Raw genomic sequence first — 22,235 nt, 5'->3', positions numbered from 1 at the left:
ATGTACCAAAAATTTGTTTAATATGCTTCAAACTTGATACAAAAAGAGGTACAAAATATTTACAATACAAACAATTTTGTATCAGTTTTCTGCTCAAAGTAAGCAAAAGTACTAAAAATTTCAATTTATTAAAAAAAAATAAATAAATATTTCATATTTTCAATATATTATTCTTAATTGTAGTATTAAGAATATACCACCAGTAGGAGTTCTGTACAATTTCGTACAAAAAATTGTTTGTGAGGAAATCAGTACCTAGTACTAAAATTTCTATACTAAAAAATTATGGCAAGTAATTTTGAACGAATTTAAATTGTTTAGCAAATATAAATATCCTCCACAAAATTATTATTTTTTTACCAAATTAATTAGGGTATACTTGAGTATACAAGATTGAGTACGAACAATATATGTATTAATTACTTAAATAAGGTACTAAAATTTAATATGTGATAAAGCTATTACTAAGAATATGATACTAAAGATATAGTACTAAAATTTAGATCACAAATTGTTTGCTAAAAATTTGTACTAAAAACATTGTACTAAATTATGACCTTATGCCACTAAATTTTTTAGCAAAATTTATTGCTAAAACTATGCAGGTACTCAAAATATGGTACTAAGGTATAGTATTGAAATTTAGTACCAAATTTTTTTTTTAAACTTGGTACTATAAATTTTTTTGTTCTAAATTATTGCGTAAAGTACTAAAATTTAATAGTAATATATGTACACAAGTACCCAGAATATGGTACTAAAATATAGCACTAAATTTAGTATTAAAAATTTTTCCCAAAAATTTGTACTAAAGACATTTTACTAAATTATAGCACAAAGTACTCAAATTCATCACCAAAATATATTGCTAGAATAAGCTATGCAGTATGGTACAAAATTATAGCACTAAATTTAGCTCTGAAAATATAATGCTAAAATTGACGAAAGATATACTGCCATTGGTACAATCATTTAGTACTAAAATATAGTACAAAAAATGTAGTACTAAATTGTCGCTGTAAAATATAGTTTACAAATTAAGCAGCTGTTAAGGAATTAGTACTAAAGTTTGGTACCAAAAATTGTGTACTAAAATTTTAATTACTAAAAATATGGTTCTAACAATATGCAATAGTACTAAAAATATTCTACCAATATTTAATGCTGAAAATGTATTTCTAAAAATATTCCACAAAAAAATTGTGTGCCATAAATATAGTACTAAAAATATTGTAATAAAAATATTCTACTAAAATTGCTGAAAATATAGTATTACAAAATATGATAAAAATAATTGTACTTAAAACCGAAAATAAATAATTTTTTTTTATTTCAAAAAGTTTGCAAACTACTTTTCTTTGATTTAAGAATTAAGTTCTAAAAATAATTATTTGTTTAAAATTACCTTGCGGTAACGGTAAAAAAAAATAAAATTTTGAGATATAATTTCTTTCTATTTTTTCATTGCTTTTAATTTAATTTTTTTTATATTTTTTATTAAATATTATTATTTTTATTTTATTTTATTTTATTTTTTTTTAAATTCATTTAGTTTTTATTTAATTTTAATTATTTTATTTTATTTTATTTTTTTAAATTCATTTAGTTTTTATTTAATTTTAATTATTTAATTTTTTATTTAATTTTAATTTTTTTATTATTTTATTTAATTTTAATTTTTTATTTTTTATATAATTTTAATTTTTTTATTTTTTTTTTAATGTTAATTTTCATTTTAAGTTTTAGAAGAGATATTCGTAATATCCACTCAACAAGTGCTAAAGCTTCTTTAGTTTGGAGTTGTTAGTAACAAAAAACATGGTATTAAAAATTCTCTGTACAAATAAATCAATTTTGTCAAAGCTTTGCATTATCGGCCTGCATAAAAAATATTATTTTTTGTATTTACAAATGTATGTATGTATATGTATAAACACATCATTATTTCTATGCTTTTCTATTAAAACAAAATTATTTTTCTCACTTTACAAGCAACTGAACTGTCAGCAGCAACTGTGGTGCTACACTGCGTATACGCAACCTTATGACTTGCTCACAGTGTTTTACAGCGCTCAACTTTACAGTTTGCAGGCTGACACATGAGTGGCGTGTAATCAATGCAAATTTATGTTAAACATATACACATCTATGTATATATTTATATATAATATGTCTGTATATGTACATATATACATACACATGTATGTATATGTTCATGTGTATGCAAGCAATGATATTGTGTAGATGCCAGCGCCACTTGAAACTAAAAGTCAAAGTATTTGAATATGACAAAGCAGGCAGCGGTTTTAGTGTGTCAACTACTTTGGTGCAATAACCTGTCAATGCAGAATTTTATTTCTTATTTTTGTATTTATTTTTCTCATTTGGCTCTTTGAGCACTTTAGTGGTATATATGTATATGTGAATGAGTTTAATACTTAAGGTGCCTGTAAAGTAAGGCAGTGAGAGAAAGTGAATGCAAAAGGTGAAAGGGAGCTGGCGAACTTGACTGCAAGAGCGACACTAACACACTCACACACACGTGCTTTGTTTAGGCGACGCCGCTGAGTAATGGACATACATACATGCACACATATTCATTTGCTCTTATAACAATATATATATGTGTGTACATCAAGCTGAAAAGTTATATACTTAGCACACATTCATATGGTTTGTATGCTTTCTAGCGCAAGCAAGTCATATATGGTTTGTCGCTTAGTTTACTTTATCCTGTGTGCACTTTTCGCCTTTGTGGCTTTGGAATGTGTGTGTGTGTGTATTTGTAATGCACTTTGCGACGTTCATTTGAGTCTTTATATACAAATATATGGTGCACACACATGCAGGTACTTGACTTTTAAATTTTACAATTGACATGCTTTGAGCGACAATAAAGCCAAAAATGCTTTCACTGAGTGTCACAGTGCGCAAACGCTTATTATTTGGTTTTAGTGTTGAAAAAATAGCGCCGGAAAAGCAATTTGCTGAAATACACTACAGGGGAAAATAAATTGACGGAGCATTTAAAGCGATAACTACGGTTCTAATGAAGCCGTCATTTAATGCCTTTCACAAATATAAAAAAAATCGACAACAGAACGGTCGGTCTGTATGGCAGCTACATATATTCTATAGTAATCCGAAATTTCGAGAAGATATCTCGTTAAATAAAAAAGTTTTTTGCTGTAGCGATCTGTCATGCGCGGTTCCGAGAAATTAGCATATTATTAACAAGTATTTATTGAAAAACTTTCAAAGTTAAATATTTTTGAATATAAAAGTAAGGTGACAAATATTATTCCAGCTCAAATGCTTATTCAAAATGTAACAAGTATATTTTATACTTTTCGTGCTTAAAATAAGCTAAACCTCAACAAACTCAGTCAGCTTCAACTTAAAGCACAATAAATTCTGGGAATATCTCCATCAACGCCATAATTTTCGAATTCATTTTGCGGTTATGAACAGAGTTTGATGGAAGAAGCTGTGCCGACAATATTTTACAACAACAACAATGGCATACAACAAAAATGATACATACAAACAAGCTTACAAAATATTATACACACGTACATACAAATACATATGTATGTATGTATGTGGCCACGAGTGTAATTAGCCGAGGGAAGAACACAGACAAGAACACAATCCTCAAATAATACCTCTTTCGGTTACAGCTAGCTCTGTGCAAAACAATATACATACATACTTATGTACGTTTGTATGTATAAGTGTGCGCGCAAAGTGTATGGCAAAGCATACAAATACTTGCTTGTGCGACTTAAATATTCATACGAAGTAAGGGCAGTGCTTGTACCAACTTGTAACTATACATACATATGTATGTGTGTGTGTGTGGGTATTGGTGTGGATTTTGTTAATTAATATCCGTCGCGTAGTGATTAAATACTCTGATGACGGTTACTAAGCCAACCAAGGCTGCTGAAATGTTGCAACAACACTAACAACAACAGTGTGAATTTAGAAAATAGTGTGGCAACCTTTGATGGCGCACATAAGTAATAACAATGTGGCAAACCAGCAGTCGCGTGGTGTGGCGCAATGAGTTTTGTGTGAGCCAGCACAACTGTTTGAGAGGAAACCAAGTTTTTAGCATACTTTAAGGCGTTGGAGATACTTTAGAACAAATATTAGCTTTAAAATGTAAGTTTTTGAATTGACTTAAATTGAATTGGAAATATTTTTAAAAGAAAATTGCATCTTAAGAGCAAAAAAAAAATTTTTTGGAAAAATTTGATTATTTCCAAAAATAAAAAATTTATTTATTAAAAAAAATTTATTTTTACAAAATAATGTTTGAATTTAAATTTTTGAACAAAAAAACAAATATTTATCCAAAATTATTTATTTTTATAAAAAAAAAACATTTTCGAAAACTAAATATTAATATTAAAAAAAATATATCGAAAAATAAATATTAATAATAAAAAAAATCTATAACGAAAAATAAATATATGAAAAATTATTTTTTGAAAATTATCTTTAGAATAATTTAAGGCGTTGGAGATTTGTTGAACAAATATTCGTTTTAAAATATATGTTTTTAAATTGAACTGAATCGGAAGTAATTTTAAAAGAATTTTTCAATTTTAGAGCAAAATAATATTTTTGGAAATATTTATTTATTTTTACAATAAAAATTATTTTGTTACCAAACAATTTTTTAAATTATTTATTTTTGCAAGAAAAAAATATGGAATTAGAATTTTTGAACAAAACACATTTTTTGAAATGATAATGAGCCCAATTTTTTTTATTGCAAACGTTTTAAATTGTAAGTAAATGCAAAATTATAGATATGTATGTGTTTGACAAAAAAATTGACTTTTCGGTCTTATTCTGAAAGAGTTTCTTACTAAAATTCATGATTTTTCAAAAACAAAAAAAAATTGTGCAATTTTAAAAACTTAAATTTACATATTTTTTAACTTAACTGCTATAGTAAATTTAGCGATAACTTTTTTAAATGAAAATAAGCTTAATTTTCAACTAAAATTTTTTTCCTCAAAAAAATTTACAAAATTCAAACATTAGTTTTTGAAAATATTATTAGGATTTGATATTTTTTAAATATTTTTTTTTAACAGAAATTTTAGTAAAAATTTTTTATAGAATTATTTAATTTATTTTTCAATTATTTTATAATTGTTTTTTAAATTTTAAGATTTTTTATTATATTTAAATTTTTTTTTAATTTTTTTTTTAAATTTTTTTTTAATGTTTTTACATTTTTTTTTAAATGTTTTTTAAATTTCTTTTAAATCTTTTTAAGAACAATGTATTAAGCAAAAGTAAAGAAATAGTTCGAAAATGTTATAAAAGCTTTACTGTTTTATTTTTTTTTCGAAATTATTATTTCGTAACGTTTTGTTAACATATTTTTAAGAAACAAAAATGTTTTAAAAAATTTTAAAAAAACTTTTGAAACTAGCACATTAAATTACACACTTTTGAAGGCAATTTTTAAATTTAAAAAATTCAAATATTTATGAAAAACAAAAATATGTTTATTAAGGAGACAAACATTTTTTGGTATTAAAAATTAAAAAAATAAAAAAAAAATTAGAAAAATTAAAAGAAAAATTAGAAAAATTCAAAACAAAATTAGGAAAATTAAATAAAAATAGATAAATTAAAATATTATAAAAAAAACTAAAAAAAAAATTGAAAAATTAAAAAAAATTAAAAAATTTGGAGGGAAAATAAAAACTAAAAAATTAGAAAAAAACTGCAAAATTAAATTAAAAAAAAATGTATGCTCAATTTAAGTTATGCTAATTTGTTTTTTGAGGAGACGTAAACAATTTTTGGTATTAAAAATTAGAAAAATAAAAAAAAAATTAAAAGAAAAATTAGAAAAATTTAAAACAAAATTAGGAAAATTAAATAAAAATAGAAAAATTAAAAATATTAAAAAAAAATTAAAAAATTAAAAAAAATAAAAAATTTGGAGGGAAAATAAAAACTAAAAAATTAGAAAAAACATGTCAGAAACATGTAGAAAAAAATGTATGCTCAATTTAAGATTTCAAGATTTGTCACACACACTCGCTTGCATTCAAGCGCGAAGTCGAGAAAGAAAACAGAAAATTCGCCTTAAGGCCACTTAACGTTACTCGCATTAGCTCTTGAGTTGATTTCTTAAGATACTTATGCCCGCGGCTCTGCACAGCTGCCTGCCACGGCAGTGGTGATGCCACGTTTTACGGCTTTGTGCCATGGCAATGCCACCGGCGCTTGTACGCTTCGGTAGTGAACCTGTTTTCTTATGTGGTAATTATTTGGAATCATTAGTTTATAACTTACGAGTAAGTAGAAGGCGTGCGCGTGTGTGGGTTGGCGGGTGAAGTGGAATGTTAGTATTAGATAGCGCTAATTTATCTGGCACTAGCAGGTGATGGCGTGGATTATGAGAAGCAAAGAGGAAGCAATGAATATATGTATATCCATACGAGTATAAAGAGGCAGATAGAGAGCTAATGAATTTCTGTGATTTTCCCGCTTGTTTTTTGGCATATATTGAATTTTTAAGCAAACAGCACACACTGGCTCACGCCACATACACTCTACAGCCAACAAATTTACTTAATTTATTTTCCATTCCCCAACTGACTGCACACGACTCAGCCGCTGGCAGCCTGTGGGGCAGCAACCGGCAAACGGTCGTGTCAAAATTCCATTTAACCCAGTTGTGTGATGAGAAAAAAAACATTTTTTGCCAAAATATCACACGCACACACTTATGTATATGTACATGTGAGCACGCAAAAATGTGCAAAATGCAAATACATGCAGAAAGAAATATATGAATTGCGCGTATATATACGGAACTAAGCGAATGCCACTGCATTGCATATGGCAACTCCACGATTTGTATATCACAGTAACAATTTTAATAAAGACACGCACACATATACTTACATATATGCCCACTATCTGCTGTGGTTGCTGTGAGTGCAGCGTTGGTGCTGCTATCTACAATTTACCTGCCCGGCGGCTGAACACTTAATTAAATGTTACACATACCGCGCGTAGCCCAACTAGAAGGCCGTGTGCTGCGTTTCTATGCGCGTATATGCGTGGCTGTGCCAGCATGAGCGCACCGCAGTCATAGATATGCATTTGTTTTGATATTTTTTCGCAGACAGTCAACACCTCTGCGTGGTAACGCGTGCTTGCAATGCATATTTTTGGCTTATGGAGCGCAATTGTGTGCACCATTTATATACAAAGAAATATAGTTTTTGTGCAGTTTTCTGTGTGCTGCTTTAAAAGGTTCCGCTTGGCAGCGGTTCACCGACTTTCGCGGCGGTTTTTGGCATTGAAAAACGCCTTCTCACACTTTTGTTGCATACTTTTAGGCTGGTTTGAATATTTTTTTAGCATACATTAAGGCTGTAGTTGACGAGCATTTCATATTTGCAAGCATGTTACCATTGCCCACATGGCAGCGTAGAACTTGACCGTTTAAAATTGACCGCCTGCTGCTTTTGACGACTGTCAAGCTCAACACTTACATCACTCATACGCCCTGCACGACCTACCACATAGTAACACAGCAAATAAGCAGCGAAATACGCAAGTTATATGAAAAAAAGATAAAATATAAGTAAATAAAAAAACAAAAAAAAAAACAGAAAAACAAAAAAAACAGAAAAACAAAAACAAAAAAAACAAAACAACTAAAACAAAAACTAGTAACAACCAAAACAAAGCAAACAAAAAAAGTGTTACAACAGAAACAAAAAAAACCTGAAAACATATATAACAAATTGTTAGTCAATTATAAGGTTTTACTTCGTAAATAACACTTGATTAAAAACCAATTTGCAGGAAGCCAATGAAGGGCAACAACGGCTGCTGGAAATAAGTGTATGCGTGTGGGTGTTAGCATACAGACACTATATTAAGGGTATATAAAGTACATTGCGGGGCAATAAACAAAAGCAACAACGAAGATACAGAAACAAAAAAACCGTTAACTTCGTTTGCACCGAAGATAGAATACCCTTCACAAATAAAAATTAACTTCATTTTAAGCGGTCAGCTTGTATGGCAACTATGTATATGCTATACTAGACCGATCAGAGAAATTTATTTGCAGATTTTACCGTTGCCTTAGGTCATAATGCATGCCAAGTTTTGTGAAGATATCTAGTTAAATAAAAAATTTTTCTATACATAACTTCATTTTGAGCAGTCAGTTTGTATGACAGCTATATGCTATAGTACACCGATCTGAACCATTTCTTCGGAGATTTTGCTGTTACCTTAGGCAATAATTAATGTAAAGTTTTGGGTAGTAAATCGCGTCAAATGAAAAAGTTTTCCATACAAGAACTTGATTTTGATGGTGCAATTTGTTTGGCAGCTATCGGGTGATTTTTTTGAGGTTAGGATTTTCATGCATTAGTATTTGACAGATCACGTGGGATTTCAGACATGGTGTCAAAGAGAAAGATGCTCAGTATGCTTTGACATTTCATCATGAATAGACTTACTAACGAGCAACGCTTGCAAATCATTGAATTTTATTACCAAAATCAGTGTTCGGTTCTAGATCGGAAATGTGCACACGCGCTTTGCGTCCGATTTATGGTCACATAATCGACCAAGTAGAGCAAACAATTAATGCGATTGTGACCAAGTTTCGCACTCACTTTACTTTATTGGACATTAAAACCAACCACACGAATGCGTACAGTGCGTACAGAAGAGAATATTGCGTCTGTTTCTGAGAGTGTGGCTGAAGACCGTGAAATGTCGATTCGTCGCCGTTCGCAGCAATTGGGTTTGTGTTATTCGACCACATGGAAGATTTTACGCAAAGATCATGCGATTTAACGCCTTTAGACTATTTTTTGTGGGGCTACGTCAAGTCTAAAGTCTACAGAAATAAGCCAGCAACTATTCCAGCTTTGTAAGACAACATTTCCGAAGAAATTCGGGCTATTCCGGCCGAAATGCTCGAAAAAGTTGCCCAAAATTGGACTTTCCGAATGGACCACCTAAGACGCAGCCGCGGTCAACATTTAAATGAAATTATCTTCAAAAAGTAAATGTCATGAACCAATCTAACGTTTCAAATAAAGAACCGATGAGATTTTGCAAATTTTATGCGTTTTTTTTTTTTAAAAAGTTATCAAGCTCTTAAAAAATCACCCGATATATGCTATAGTGGTACGATCTGAAGAATTTCTTTGGAGATTGCACTGCGGACTTCGTCAATAATAATTTGTGCAAAAGTTTGTGCAGAGATCTCGTTAAATAAAAAAAGTTCCCCATACAAGAACTTGATTTCGGTTCTTCAGTTTGTATGGCATCTAAAACTTATAATGCTCCATTAGCTCTAATAAATGAGCAGCTGCTTGAGAAGAAAAGGACGTGTGCTGCATTTCAGAGCGATATCTTGAAAACTGAGGAACTATTTCACATATACTTGTATGTATACAGACAGACAAACGGATAACGATTGTATGGCTAAATCGACTCAGCTCATCACGCCGATATGTTATATACATTTTTTTAAAGGGTCTCCGACATTTCCTTCGGGGTGTTATGAAGGTCATGACAAACTTAATATTTCCAACTCAGGGTATAAAGAATTTCAAAAACATAAATTAAAAAGAAAAATAAGACAAAAATAAATAAAAAGGAAGACAATAAAACATAAACCTAAACAAAAAACATTTATTGCCAGCAAACGAAAGAAACCACAAAAAAAAAAACAAAACAACAAACAAAAACAAAAACAGAATGAAATTAAAAACATTGTAGAAATTTTAATGCCAACCAAACTTCTGCCGGAAAACAATGTGATGTGGGTCAGTTTGAGCCAAAGTAATTAAAACTTTTATGCATACCGAACGCGTACAAGTTTGTGTGCAAATATATGTATGTGAGTGTGTGTGTATGTTTGGGCACATTTACATTGTATTATTTGTATTTGTATTAATGTCGACAATTTGTTCTGCCATTTACAACATAACTGGGACCTCTTATTAGATATTACGGCGCATAAATAGCAGGGAATCAATTCTGTTTGCAATGAAATGACATTAATACGAAAATAATTGATTTTTGCTATACTAGGCAGGCAATATTTACAGCTTTTAAGAGCACAAAAAATAATTATTTCAAGTTAAGAAAAATGTTTTTTTTCTATATTTTTGGAGAAAACGTAATTGTAAAAAGATTTTTTGTAATTGACTTCGCCAGAAGTAAAAGGATTTTTTAAAATTATTTTCTGTTAACAAAAAAAATAAATTTCTTCCCCGGCATATGGTAGCAGCACCTTGTCAGCTGTCTGGCGCGTTATATATGTTTCTTTTATCCACGCCCGCAAGATGGGGCTGACAGATCGAGAAGACTGCAGGAAAGGAAGCGTAGATCAGGGCACCAGGGCAACAATGGAGCAACTTCTGTGCACTTTTGCCGCATTGGCTCCACAGAAAGGAGGAGGTATCGATATTGAGGCCGCAAATTCAGAGTCTGTTAAAATTCGCGTCAAGCTCAGGCATTCTAAACGATGACTATTTCTCTTGGACTTAGCAAGTGAACTCTATCTGGTATAAAAAAGGACCAAACTGGTCTATGCGTGGCTTATTGGCTATCCTAACCTTTATCCAGAATATCAGACCTTTTACATGTTTGACAGTTTTATAGAGTGTTTAGAATCGAATGCTACGCTTTGTGAAGGCAGTCTTTTTACGACATTATTTTGCTTAGAAGTGGAACTTTTCTAGCTGCATGTGCCTTCAAATGCTTCTCAATTAAGCTATTTCGTATTGTCCGACTGAATCCTGATGCCTGCAAGTTATTCTTGAGGTCTTTTGACGAAAAATGAGTATATTTTGATGTAAGAATCAAAAGGTCATCGAACTTTTGGAATGTGAATGGCTTCCCGCCACTTTTTATCAATTCAGCAATTTTCCTTATTTGTTTCTTCGTTTTATGCATATAATTTTCGTATAAAATTAAGGGGTTACATGGGTTTACGGGATTCAAAAATCGATTTTTTTTGTCTTATTAAATTCTACAACATCTCTAGAATAATTTCCTTTTTAAGTTGATCAGAGTAATAGTTTCCGTGAGACATCCGTGAGAATTTGTGCGTTCGAGGCTAGCTATTTAACTTTAAAGATGGAAATTGGGGGAGGTATGTGTCATTTTTTGCAGCGCCTCCTATTGGAAATTAGAGAAAGAACCGAAAGTTTCCGGGATAATCTACGCTATAGCCAATTTCCGACTGAAAATTCTAATATTCTGATGATACGATACTAAAAAGATAGCAAATGGAGAGATCACTACTATTTTTTTCCTGCGCTGCTTATCAAAAAAAAAAATTAAGTGATTGTCCTTTAATTAATAGAGCTCCTAAAACGATGCTACAAATTATGTGATAATATTCGCGTATTTATTATATATATCCTGATTTTGTAAGGCAGGTACAAAGGGTTAGTTCGAAACCAGCTGCAAACGGCTGTTGATTTTTTATAAGAAACGTTCAAATGTCAAAAAACTATATTGAAAGTCTCAACATTCTTCATTTTTCATTAAAAGATTAGCCAAAAAAGCAATTTTCTAGGCATGAATCAACCATAACAAGCTGGATAAAAAATTTTTATGAGTAATGCAAAATAAGTACTCCAATAGTTGGTCTTACGCACCTTCAAGAAGGTTAAATATACATACATATGTATACAAATCTGTAGCATGCTTTTAAGGGTAAGTTGTTCGAAACTCTAAGTATTAAATTTTTTTACCCATACTTCGTTCTTCCATAGCGGAAAATTTTCTTGGCAATTAGTTTAGCAGAAGTATAACGAGAGAAAGATATTTTAGGTCTTTTACATGGCAATAAAATTGAGAAAATAAAATCTCTAAACTAATACACGACTTTAAATTAATTTCTCTCAAGTTTTTCATACATAAACATACATATTTTTACAATCTTCAAAACTTTAGTTCACTTTGAAATCAAAAATGTCTACAATTCAATAAACTTAAAAAGTCTACGCGCCTAAAAGCAACACTTGCACACAAACAAACATTCTATTTGAAATGTTTCACGCATGTGGAATGCACGAAAACATTTTCTCAAAATTCCATTTGATTTTTGATATCGATTCTTACGCTCGACTTCCTTTTTGTAGCGTGTAATTTTAAATTTATGATCTTTTTCAATTACAGAGAAATACGTGAGGGCATCATACGTTGCATACTGGCCACGGATATGGCGCGCCACAATGAAATACTAACACAGTTCAAAGAGATTACACCCATATTCGATTACACAAATCGCGCACACATCAATTTGGTGAGTAGATAGGCAATTATTATATCGAAATGCAGTATTTTGTGAAAAAAATTAGATTTAAAACAGCAGAATTTCATGGAATTTCAACTCCATTTTAAAGCATTTACAATTTAATAAAGAATTTAATACATTTGTAGCATACTTTTCGGAGTTTTTTTTTCATAAAGAAAGTATTTTTCTCAATAAAAATAAATTTCTTTTACGTTCAGGTAATAGTATTAGTGAAAGAATACATAGAAAATAATTTATAATATTTAATTTCAAGCAAGCTGAAAAAAAATTAAAAATCTTTAGCATACTTTTTAGCTGGAAAACATTGAAATTAAAAGCGCTATTAAAAGTATGCTTATACACATATGTAGATATGGTACATAAAACTCTTTCAACTCTTCAAATACGTACCCACATTTATGCTTGTAGCATACTTTTTGAGTTCTTTGATATTCAAAAGCAAAAAAAAAAAACATTTAAAAGATAGTCATAACTATTAATTTAAAAAAGTCATAGAAATTAATTTTTAAAATGAAGTTTGAAGCAATTCTTGAAAGAAACCTTGAAAAAAAAAATAAAAAAACTAAGCATACTTTTTAGCTGCAAAACATTGAATTAAAAGCGCTCCGAAAAGTATGCTTTTATATATCAACTTTCTCTCATTTTAACCCTCCACTCTCTTCTGTAGCTCTGCATGGTGCTCATCAAGGTGGCCGACATCTCCAATGAGGCGCGTCCGATGGATGTCGCCGAGCCGTGGCTTGATCGTCTATTACAGGAATTTTTCGCACAAAGCGCTGCTGAGAAATCTGAAGGACTTCCCGTTACACCCTTCATGGATCCGGATAAAGTTAGTAAACCAGGTTCACAGGTGCGTTTCATCGGTTTGGTGCTACTACCGCTCTTCGAAGCATTGGGCGACTTAGTGCCTGAAGTGATTGAACTCATCATTATACCCGTGCGCATAGCGCTCGACTACTATAAGTGAGTAAGCGTTACTTATAGCTGCAAAGCCTCGTCTAATACATCGTTTTTTCTCTTTGCAGACGCTTAAATGACGCGCAGAATAAATCGCGCAAATCTGTTGCCGACACCGCCTCAATGGTCGCATCGGACAATACTAGTGCCGCCTCGGATGGTGGCGGCAGCACGACTGCTGTATGTACAAGTGGTGGGCATGCACACAGTCCAGCTGCTGGCACTAATGGACAAATAACCGGCACCAGCACCGCCTCTACGGGCACTACAACCACCGGTGCGGGCGGTGGTAGTGGCAGCGGCGGCGGCGGCGGTGGCGGCTCGGGCAGTGGTGGCACCAACTCTGGCGGCAGTATTTCACCACAAATGCCACGCTCACAATCGGGCATTAGTGTGAAGTCCCGCCGGAGTATACCATCACAGAAATCGGCATCACGCACCTCGGTCGATGAGCCGCAATGCTTGGCAGCCGAATTACACGATCTGCCCGAGGGTAGTGAGAGTGGTGATTCCGAGACGGCAACCGAAGTGGATGTAAGTAGTTATTCGGTATGATGGGCTCAATAAATTAATACTGTATTGGTGTAAATTTCGTTTCTTGGTTAAAGAGCTTTCAAATTATTGAGATTTAATATTGTTCCGTACAATGAAGTCTTTTAAAGCCTTCGACTATAGACATACTGAAAAAATTAAATGCTCCACTGTGGAGAGTTGAAGCCCACAGCCCTTAAGGTTTCAAAAACAAGCAAATTACTGTTTTTGAATGAGTAGTTTTCTGACTATAGAAGTTAAATGTTGTTCTAGACATACAAGTCTTTTAAAGCAGTTGGCTAAAAAAGAACCTGGAAGCAGAATGAGAGTCTAAAAAATTTTATACAGATCGGGGTATGTGTTTATGTGTAATTAAAGGGCTTAAATTGAGGCTATGGCTCATTTTAGTCGAGGAATGTCCTTCAGAAAAGTAGCTTCCAAATCCTGGTATTAATTTTAGGCAATTCTAAAAAAATGTTGACCAGACCCTCTTTAGGGTTTGTACATATTTCAGACTCAAATACCCAAATGCTGTTGTAAAGTGAGCTTCCCATACCTTCCTCTTGTCCATTCTCCGTCTTTTTTATTAAAAAAAAAACTCAAATCAAAAAGCTCATGTGCCTACTGAAGGCGTGCAAATGCCTTCCCTTTAAAATTCAACATTGGGAGTTGCTTCATTTTAAATTTTTTGCCATTTAAGCTACCCACATTAAACACGAACTAGCATTTTAAAGCCGTGTAGAATGAAATACTACCACAAAAGCAAAACAAATAATATACGAACTTATTTATTACTTATTTCCATGTATATTGCCTACTTATGGGCGCCGAGCAGCCACGTACAAAACTTCATCTTTATGACAATTTTCCTGACATTATATACATTTACATACAACATAGCACTGTGTACAAACAATAACAATAAGAAGCCTACGAAGGGCGAAAAAATATGGCAGGACCGCGCGCGCTAATCCTTTTTGAGCCGTCGGCGTGACGCTTGTAAATACTTACAACTTATAGCTTTTTATTTTAATTTACAATGATTAAGCGCAGACAAGCATAGCAGCACGCGGTGCGCACTGTATGATTGGCTGAATGACGAGTTTTACTCGGTAGTGACTTGGTGAGAGCAAGACGCGAACGAGCGCGGGCGAAGAGCACACAGCAAGAGAGCGCCCGTAATGTATGTTTGTGTGCATTAGGGCGTGAGATAAATACCGTTGCATATTTTTATGTAACAGCGTAATTAATTCTTGTTGTTATTGTTGCGTGTATTGTGTTCGCAGCCCTGTTGTATGCTACACTTTTTGCGCCTTATAAATTATAATGTATATTTTTGCCTTTGTTTTTGTTTTTGTTGCGGTTTTAATTTTTATGACAATCCCTTTTCCAATAAAAGCCGCGCAAGAGCACAACAATAGCAACTAGCACGGCAAGTTTTACAATTATTGCGGTTGCGGCGCGCACAAAAGTATGCTACACTTGAAGCAACAACAGCGCTAAACTGCTGCAAAGCCAGCAAAAGTACTTCCTGTGCTTAGTTGTTGATTATTTTTCGTTTTGCTGTACGCTGTATAATTAAAAATGATTGCATAATTTCGGGGGTCACTTAAGTCGCTTTAGAGCGCTTAATTTAAGCATTATGACAGCTAAAATTAAAGACCTGGCCGTCGTGTGCAACCAATTCTGTAATTGTAAACCGTTAAGTTAGTGTTGCAGCATAAAAGTATGCTTTAATTTTGTCGTTCTCGCCTACTTTAAAGCGGTAAGCATAATTTGTGTGACATAATAGTAGACGCGTAAATGGGTTTTGGAAATAATTAGCTGTTGTATGGTGTAAGTGTTACACAAAAATAAGAAGAGTGCGTGAAATACAACACGCAGCGCTCATAATGGCCTAAAAGTATGCTACTTATTTCGAAACTCTCTTATTGCAACTCATTATTTCTAAAAATTTATTTTGCGGGTTACATAAACTTTTTAAGGCACGCTCATAAGAGAATATACCGTTATCAAAACTGACGACCTGTAAACGACCTCAAAAAAGGCTTCAAAAATATTGATATATGTTCACTCTTTAGAATCAATTACAGCCCTTTCCACAACAAACCCTCATCACAACTCATCCCAACTCCTCTTGCAGGTCGCCGAGAAGACTTCCAAATTCAAAGTGGACACTGAAGGTAGCAGCAACCGTTCGAAATCTTCGCATTCTACATCGCGTAAGTCATCACGCGAGAAACGCCCCTCCATGATCGGCGAGATGTGCAGTAGCGGCGGTGGTCAACGCATACGCAACTCATACGGCAACATACACGGCTATCACACCAATCGCTGTCACTTCAGTTCTAATCGCGCGGTCAGTCTGGACCAGTATAGCACCAATAATCGACGACTCTCGGATGGCCTACAGCAAGTCATCTCCGACAGTAATGTCTTCTATAATCGTCAAAACCGTGGCAGTCTCGAAGCGACCGCCAGCCGTCTGGGCGACGATCTGAATATGAATGCCGCAGGCGTCGCTGGCGGCATCGCCGGTGTTACGCAGTCTTCCACGCAGCCACTCAATCCGAACAATGTGCCAAATGTGGAGTGCAGCGCCGGCATGGCGGCACATGTCAGCAGCGCGTGCACCAGTCAGTCTTACCAGCATCAACATTTGCACCATACACATCACATCAGCCAGCATCAACAGCAGCAAATGCAGCAACAGCTACAGCACTTACAGTCATCGTCGAATGGCAATCTCTCACCCACCCAGTTGCTGCAACCGAAACTACAGCAACACTGTTGTGCTGCCGCGGCCGCCGCTGCAGCTGCTGCCGCCGCGGCTGGCAACACGTCCAACGGTCTAGGCGGCAATGGCATTGGCGGCGCCACCGTTTCCAAGTCTACCTGGAAGACACGTCTCAAACAGTTTTCCGACTACTTTGGCTTTTCATTCGACAAGGGCGGCAAGCGTTTCGGCAGCACACGCAGTTCACCGTGCCCGGCGCGCAACAATAACGGCACTGGTCTAACCGGTGTCAATCAAACTATTGATCCGCTGCTCGGCGGCAGTGGCAGTGGCGGCAAGCCGCAGAGCATTTGCTGCACCATCTCGAATAACCTGCAGTCCCCTAGTCTGCGTCACAAATCGTTGGCCGTGGGCGCCGGTCTGCCCACCCACTCCGAGCTGGTGAATGCCGGCCGCCTGCGCGCCTACAGCTTAGACGTGCCCTGCAGTCACACCAGCAATCCGCGCTACAGCAGTAGCAGCGGTGGCGGCGGTGATAGTAGTCGAAAGTCATCGCGTCATGATGGCGGCACCACCGGCACCGGCGACGATAACAACAGCAACAATACGCTACATAGCAGCGGTGGCGGTGGCAGTGAAATGCCCACTTGTCTACCGCCGCCCATACGCATCGGCAGTGTTGATGCCAGCGACACAATATTGATAACGACCGGCTTGCCGCGCGTCATAACGCCCGCTCAGCTGGGCGAGACCGAACCGAGTTTGAGCATTGACTTGGGTATGGCTAGTGGGTCCTCATATGAGCCGCCGAAAATTTGACAACGGGGTAGCTCGGAGACGACAACGAACTCGCTCTCGAATAACGGCGCATTTGCAGCGCTGCTCCAGCAACAGCAACAGCTGCAGAAGGAGGCGGCATCGTTGCGGCACAGCTCCAGCTGTAATATGTCCTCGATGTCGTTGACCGTTTGGTCGGCGCTGGGGCAACGGCTTAGCGCGTTGGTGTGTCATTGCTGCGAACGAAAGTTACCCGAACCGGAGAATGTCTGAAGCGCAGAGTAGGGTGAGAGTAGGGGAGAGGGAAAATCGAACAAAGTTAATGTAGAAAAATTGGCTAAAAGAAAAATTGCAGGAACAAGGAAAACATTTACAGTAAATGGGGTGCTGTTGTGGCAACAATGTTGCTAGCTGGTCTTCAAGTGGTTTAGAAGGGTCAGAAAAAAGAAAATTGCTTGATAAAATGTTGCTAGCAAGAATTTTTTTAAGATTTTTATGTTTTCATAATTAAAAGCAATTTTTTTGATTTTTTATAATTAAAATTTTTTTCTTTTTGAAAAACCAAAAAAAATGTATTTTGAAATATTTGAAAAAACGTTTGGGAAAAAAATATCTAAAACAAATTTGTTTCATAGCTATGAGAACATATTAAAATTTTAGGTTTTTCAAAATTACAAAAAAAAAAACTTTCGGTTTTTCAAAAAAAAAAAAAAATTGAAATATTTTAGAAAAAATGTATAGACAAAAACCTGTCTGAACCTATATATGAGTACACATTTAAATTTTGGGCTTTTCGTAATCAAGAAAAATTTTTGGTTTTTCAAAAAAAAATTTTTAATTTCGAAATATAATTTTAAAAAATTTGTAGACAAAAAACAATGTCTGGAACAACCTTATTTGATATCTTTGAGCACATATTTAAAAAAAAACTTTAAATTATTCAGTTTGGAAATTTAAGTGGAGATTTTAGATCAAATGTTGCTAGCAACATGTTGCAGTTAGTTATTTTTTAATTTAAAACAGATTTAGACACAAAAATTACTGTTTAGAAGGCTGCCTGTGCATATTTGCCTATAATAAAGAGGCGAAAGAATTTTTGAAAAATTTTGGGAAATATTGCTGATAAAATTTTTAAAGAAAATAAGTTGCGAGAAAAAAATATTTTGCTGAAAACAGACTTTGAAAAAAAGGTATAGCTATAACACTGACTCCTATTTTATTTTTATAAGAAAACACGGACTAAAGCTGAGGAAAACTAAGTCATCTGAAGGTTTTAGTAAGCGATGTTTTTTTACTTAGTGTCGCAAATATGGAAAACAATTCTTTAAAGCAAAAATATATTTTTGGTGCCCAAATTTTAGAAAAGAATTTAATTTGTGTGGAAATTAGTAAGTTCTTAATTTTTTTTTTTAATTTTAATAAATATATTTCAAAAATAACAAGAAAACCATTAATACATGCCTATAAACGCACCTTCATTAGAGCGGGTTGATTTACAGGGAACCAAAAAACCGAAAATGCGCATATAAACATTTTTCCGTCAGTTTTTGCGACATCCGAATGAAATTTAATAGGTATGTGTATATTGCTATACTCTTGATCGCACAACTATATCACATATCTCCCATACAACCGATTATTCAGATTTTTTAAGCTTCGCTTTAAAAATCGCTGGTTTGAAAACGGTTTTAGCCACCTATGTAGTTTCGTAGGCAAAATTCTTTAGCGGGATATTCCTAGAAAATTATATGCATACGCATTTTATAGAAAAAAATTCGACCCGCTCTAACCTATGGTACAGCTATGTTCAAACCATGCACTCGTCTTGTGCTTCTTATTGCCGTAAACACAGTCAAATATATTTAGGTTTTTATACATAAATAACATCATAATTGTAAAAAAAATTATCAATAATTTTTAATTTTTTTTTTTTTCTATTAACAAGCGGTGCCTAACTACATAATATGTATAATATTTATTGCTAATGAGCCAATAAATTTTAATAAATTAATTTAAAATTTAAAAATTTGTTAATAAATAAATTTTAGTTTTAAAAAATTATTAACAAAAAATATAATTTATAAATTTCTATTACTGCAAATATTATTACAAAATGAATTTAATTATTTAAAATTTTTATTTGTAAATATAAAATACCTAAATGTTATCAATGTGTATTTTTTAATAGTCAAAATTTTGTTTATAAATGGAACGTCATGCCAATAATTATAAGAAGCCCCGTAAATAATTAAAATTTTTATTAAAACGATTAATAATTTACAAAAATATTTTATAAAAATTAAACAATAAATTGAATAATAACGTTAAATACATGTTAAAAACAATAAAAATATAACTAAATAATTAAACAATAATAAAATAAAAATAATTAGTGACGGAAACGAAAGTAAAAAATTCAAAAAATAAATTTAAAAAAAAAATAATTGAAAAAGAATAAATTAAAAAAAAAAATATGTAATTGAACAAAAATGAATTAAGAATAAAAATGAAAATAATTGGTGTCAAAAATTAAACAAAAAATGCATTTCAAGAATTTATAATTAGCAAATTTTATCTATAAACGATAGGAAAAATGGGTTTTTATAAATGAAAAAAAATTCAAACTTAAACAAGTAATTACAAACCTTTGAAATAATTAAAACAAAAATTAAAAAATATACAAAATTAACTAAAAAACAAAAAAAGATCAAATAATAAACTAAAATAATAACAATACTTTAATAAATATTATAAAATTTTAATATTTTAATTAATAAAAAATGTTGATTTGTAGAAAATACGGCTTAATTGTTGGTCAATAATTGTGAAATTTAGAACTATAACTGTAAAATTTTTAAATATTTGAATTTTCTTGACCAAAAATTTATTCAGAACTAAATTTAATAATTCATAATTTTAAAACAGTTTTTAAAACACAAAACTAAATATTCTAACATTTTTTGAATATAAATTATATAATAAAAAAATTATTTTATAGAAACTTAATAAAAAAAATTATTTTATTATGCATATAACTGGTTTAAATAAAAATAATAATAATAATAAAAAATAAAAATTAAAAAAATAATTTAATTTAATTAATTTCAAATAATAATTTTAAGAAGTTTTTAAATCACAAAATCAAATTTTTTAAAATTAATTGCATTTAAATTTTATAATAAGAAATGTTAATTAAAAAATAATTTTATAATGCATCTAAATTGTTTAAATGACAAAAAAATTAATAAAAACTAAAAATTAATAAAAAAAACAAAAATTAAAAAAAAGATCGGAAGAGAATTAATTTCATTTTTTGTTTTATAAATAGTATAAATGAAAAAAATAATAATTTAAAAAATAAATAAAATCATATACATACATAAGTAATTTAATTATAAAATTAAATTATTTTAAAAATAAATTTAATTTTTTTTAATTATTTAAAATTAAAATCAATATTAAAAATAATTTTAATTATTTTATTACTTCAAGTTATGATATTTTTTAAACTAGCCCGATATTTTAGTGGAAGCATAGCAAAATACAGCAACAACGTTTACAATAAGTTATAAACCAGTTTAGGAAGAAAATTATGTTATATTATTGCAAAGAGTAAGACTTTTATTTGTTAACAACTAAAATATATTCAATAGCATGTAATTTTTATTTATTTAAGTTCATAATTATAATTTGCAAAAAATAAATGCAAAATAAAACAAAAGAAAAAATTTGAGTTCAATTTTTGAGTTTTGTGTTTTTGAATGTACACATTGTTTTTAGTATTAATTTTTTCTAATTATATAACATTTTAGGTGTGGATGTTTTTGCTTGTGCTTATGATTTTGAAATATTAGTATTTAAAAAAAAATTACAATACTTTCTTATTTTTTTTTATAACGCAAGATTTTTCGCATAAAATTTTTTTTAATACAATTTCTGAATTAAAAAAAAATAAAAAGAATAAAAAGTTTACAAGTTTTATTAAAAACATAGAAGTATTTTCTTTTATTTACAAATTTTATTAAAAAAAATTGTATGTAAAAAATCTTTTAATACAAAAAAAAATAAGAAAATATTGTAATATTTTTTAATATTAATGGAAATATTTTTGTTTTTACAATCTTGTACATTTTTTTAAATTTTTTCTTATCATTTGTTTTATATATTTTAATGTTTCTCAAATTTGTCAATTAAAGAATTTACACACAATTTGTTTCTTTAAATTTTATACGCATTTCTTTTTTATTAAAAAAAAATTTAATTTTTATACACATTTTTTTATTAAAAATTATAATTTTTATACATTTTTTTTAAATAAAAATTTTAATGTTTATTTTTTTATTTAAAATTTTTTTAATTTGTATAATTTTTAATTTTTTTATACTAAATTTTTTTTTTAATTTTTCTAAAATAATTTTTTTATAAACATTTCTTTAATGAATTTTTTGTAAAATTTGTAAATTAGAAAAAAAAATTACACTAAAATGCTTTATGTAATTTAATTATTATTTATTTTTTTTGTGTAAATTTTTTTAACGTTTTGCAGTAAAATTTCTTTTGAGACTTTTTTTTAGATTTTTTGAAATTTTTGTTTTTACATTTTAAATAAAAAATTTATTTAATGCGAATTTTAAAAATTCGTTAAATAAGTAAAAAAAAATTCACGCACAAATTTTTTTAAAAGAACATTTTTTGTAAAATTTCTTTATATTTTTTTTCTCTGATGCGAAATATAAATTCTTTTAATGAAAATTATTTCATATTTCAAATGCGAAATAAAAAATTTTTTATGTAAATATTTTACAAATTAAAATTAAAAAAAACTGCACAAAAAAATCATTTTAGTGTAAATTTTTGTAAATATTTTTCTTAAAATTT

The 22,235-nt window shown here is 31.2% G+C and overlaps 1 protein-coding gene across 1 annotated transcript in view; it reads left to right on the top strand.

Annotated features, from left to right (window-relative positions):
• Nucleotides 1-17,848, top strand: part of LOC120774114 (high affinity cGMP-specific 3',5'-cyclic phosphodiesterase 9A) — a 170,273-nt gene extending 152,425 nt beyond the window's left edge. The window contains exons 7-10 of the mRNA XM_040103476.1: nt 12,217-12,343; nt 13,023-13,318; nt 13,381-13,846; nt 15,987-17,848. Of these exons, the coding sequence (XP_039959410.1) occupies nt 12,217-12,343; nt 13,023-13,318; nt 13,381-13,846; nt 15,987-17,399 (2,302 nt within the window). The 3' untranslated portion in view covers nt 17,400-17,848. The remainder of the gene's footprint in view (nt 1-12,216; nt 12,344-13,022; nt 13,319-13,380; nt 13,847-15,986) is intronic.
• Nucleotides 17,849-22,235: the final 4,387 nt, after the last annotated feature.

The sequence above is a fragment of the Bactrocera tryoni genome, chromosome 4 (genome assembly GCF_016617805.1).
Source record: "Bactrocera tryoni isolate S06 chromosome 4, CSIRO_BtryS06_freeze2, whole genome shotgun sequence".
Lineage (NCBI taxonomy): Eukaryota > Metazoa > Arthropoda > Insecta > Diptera > Tephritidae > Bactrocera > Bactrocera tryoni.
The sequence above is the reverse complement of the archived record's forward strand: the minus strand, read 5'-3'. Positions and strand labels throughout refer to the sequence as shown.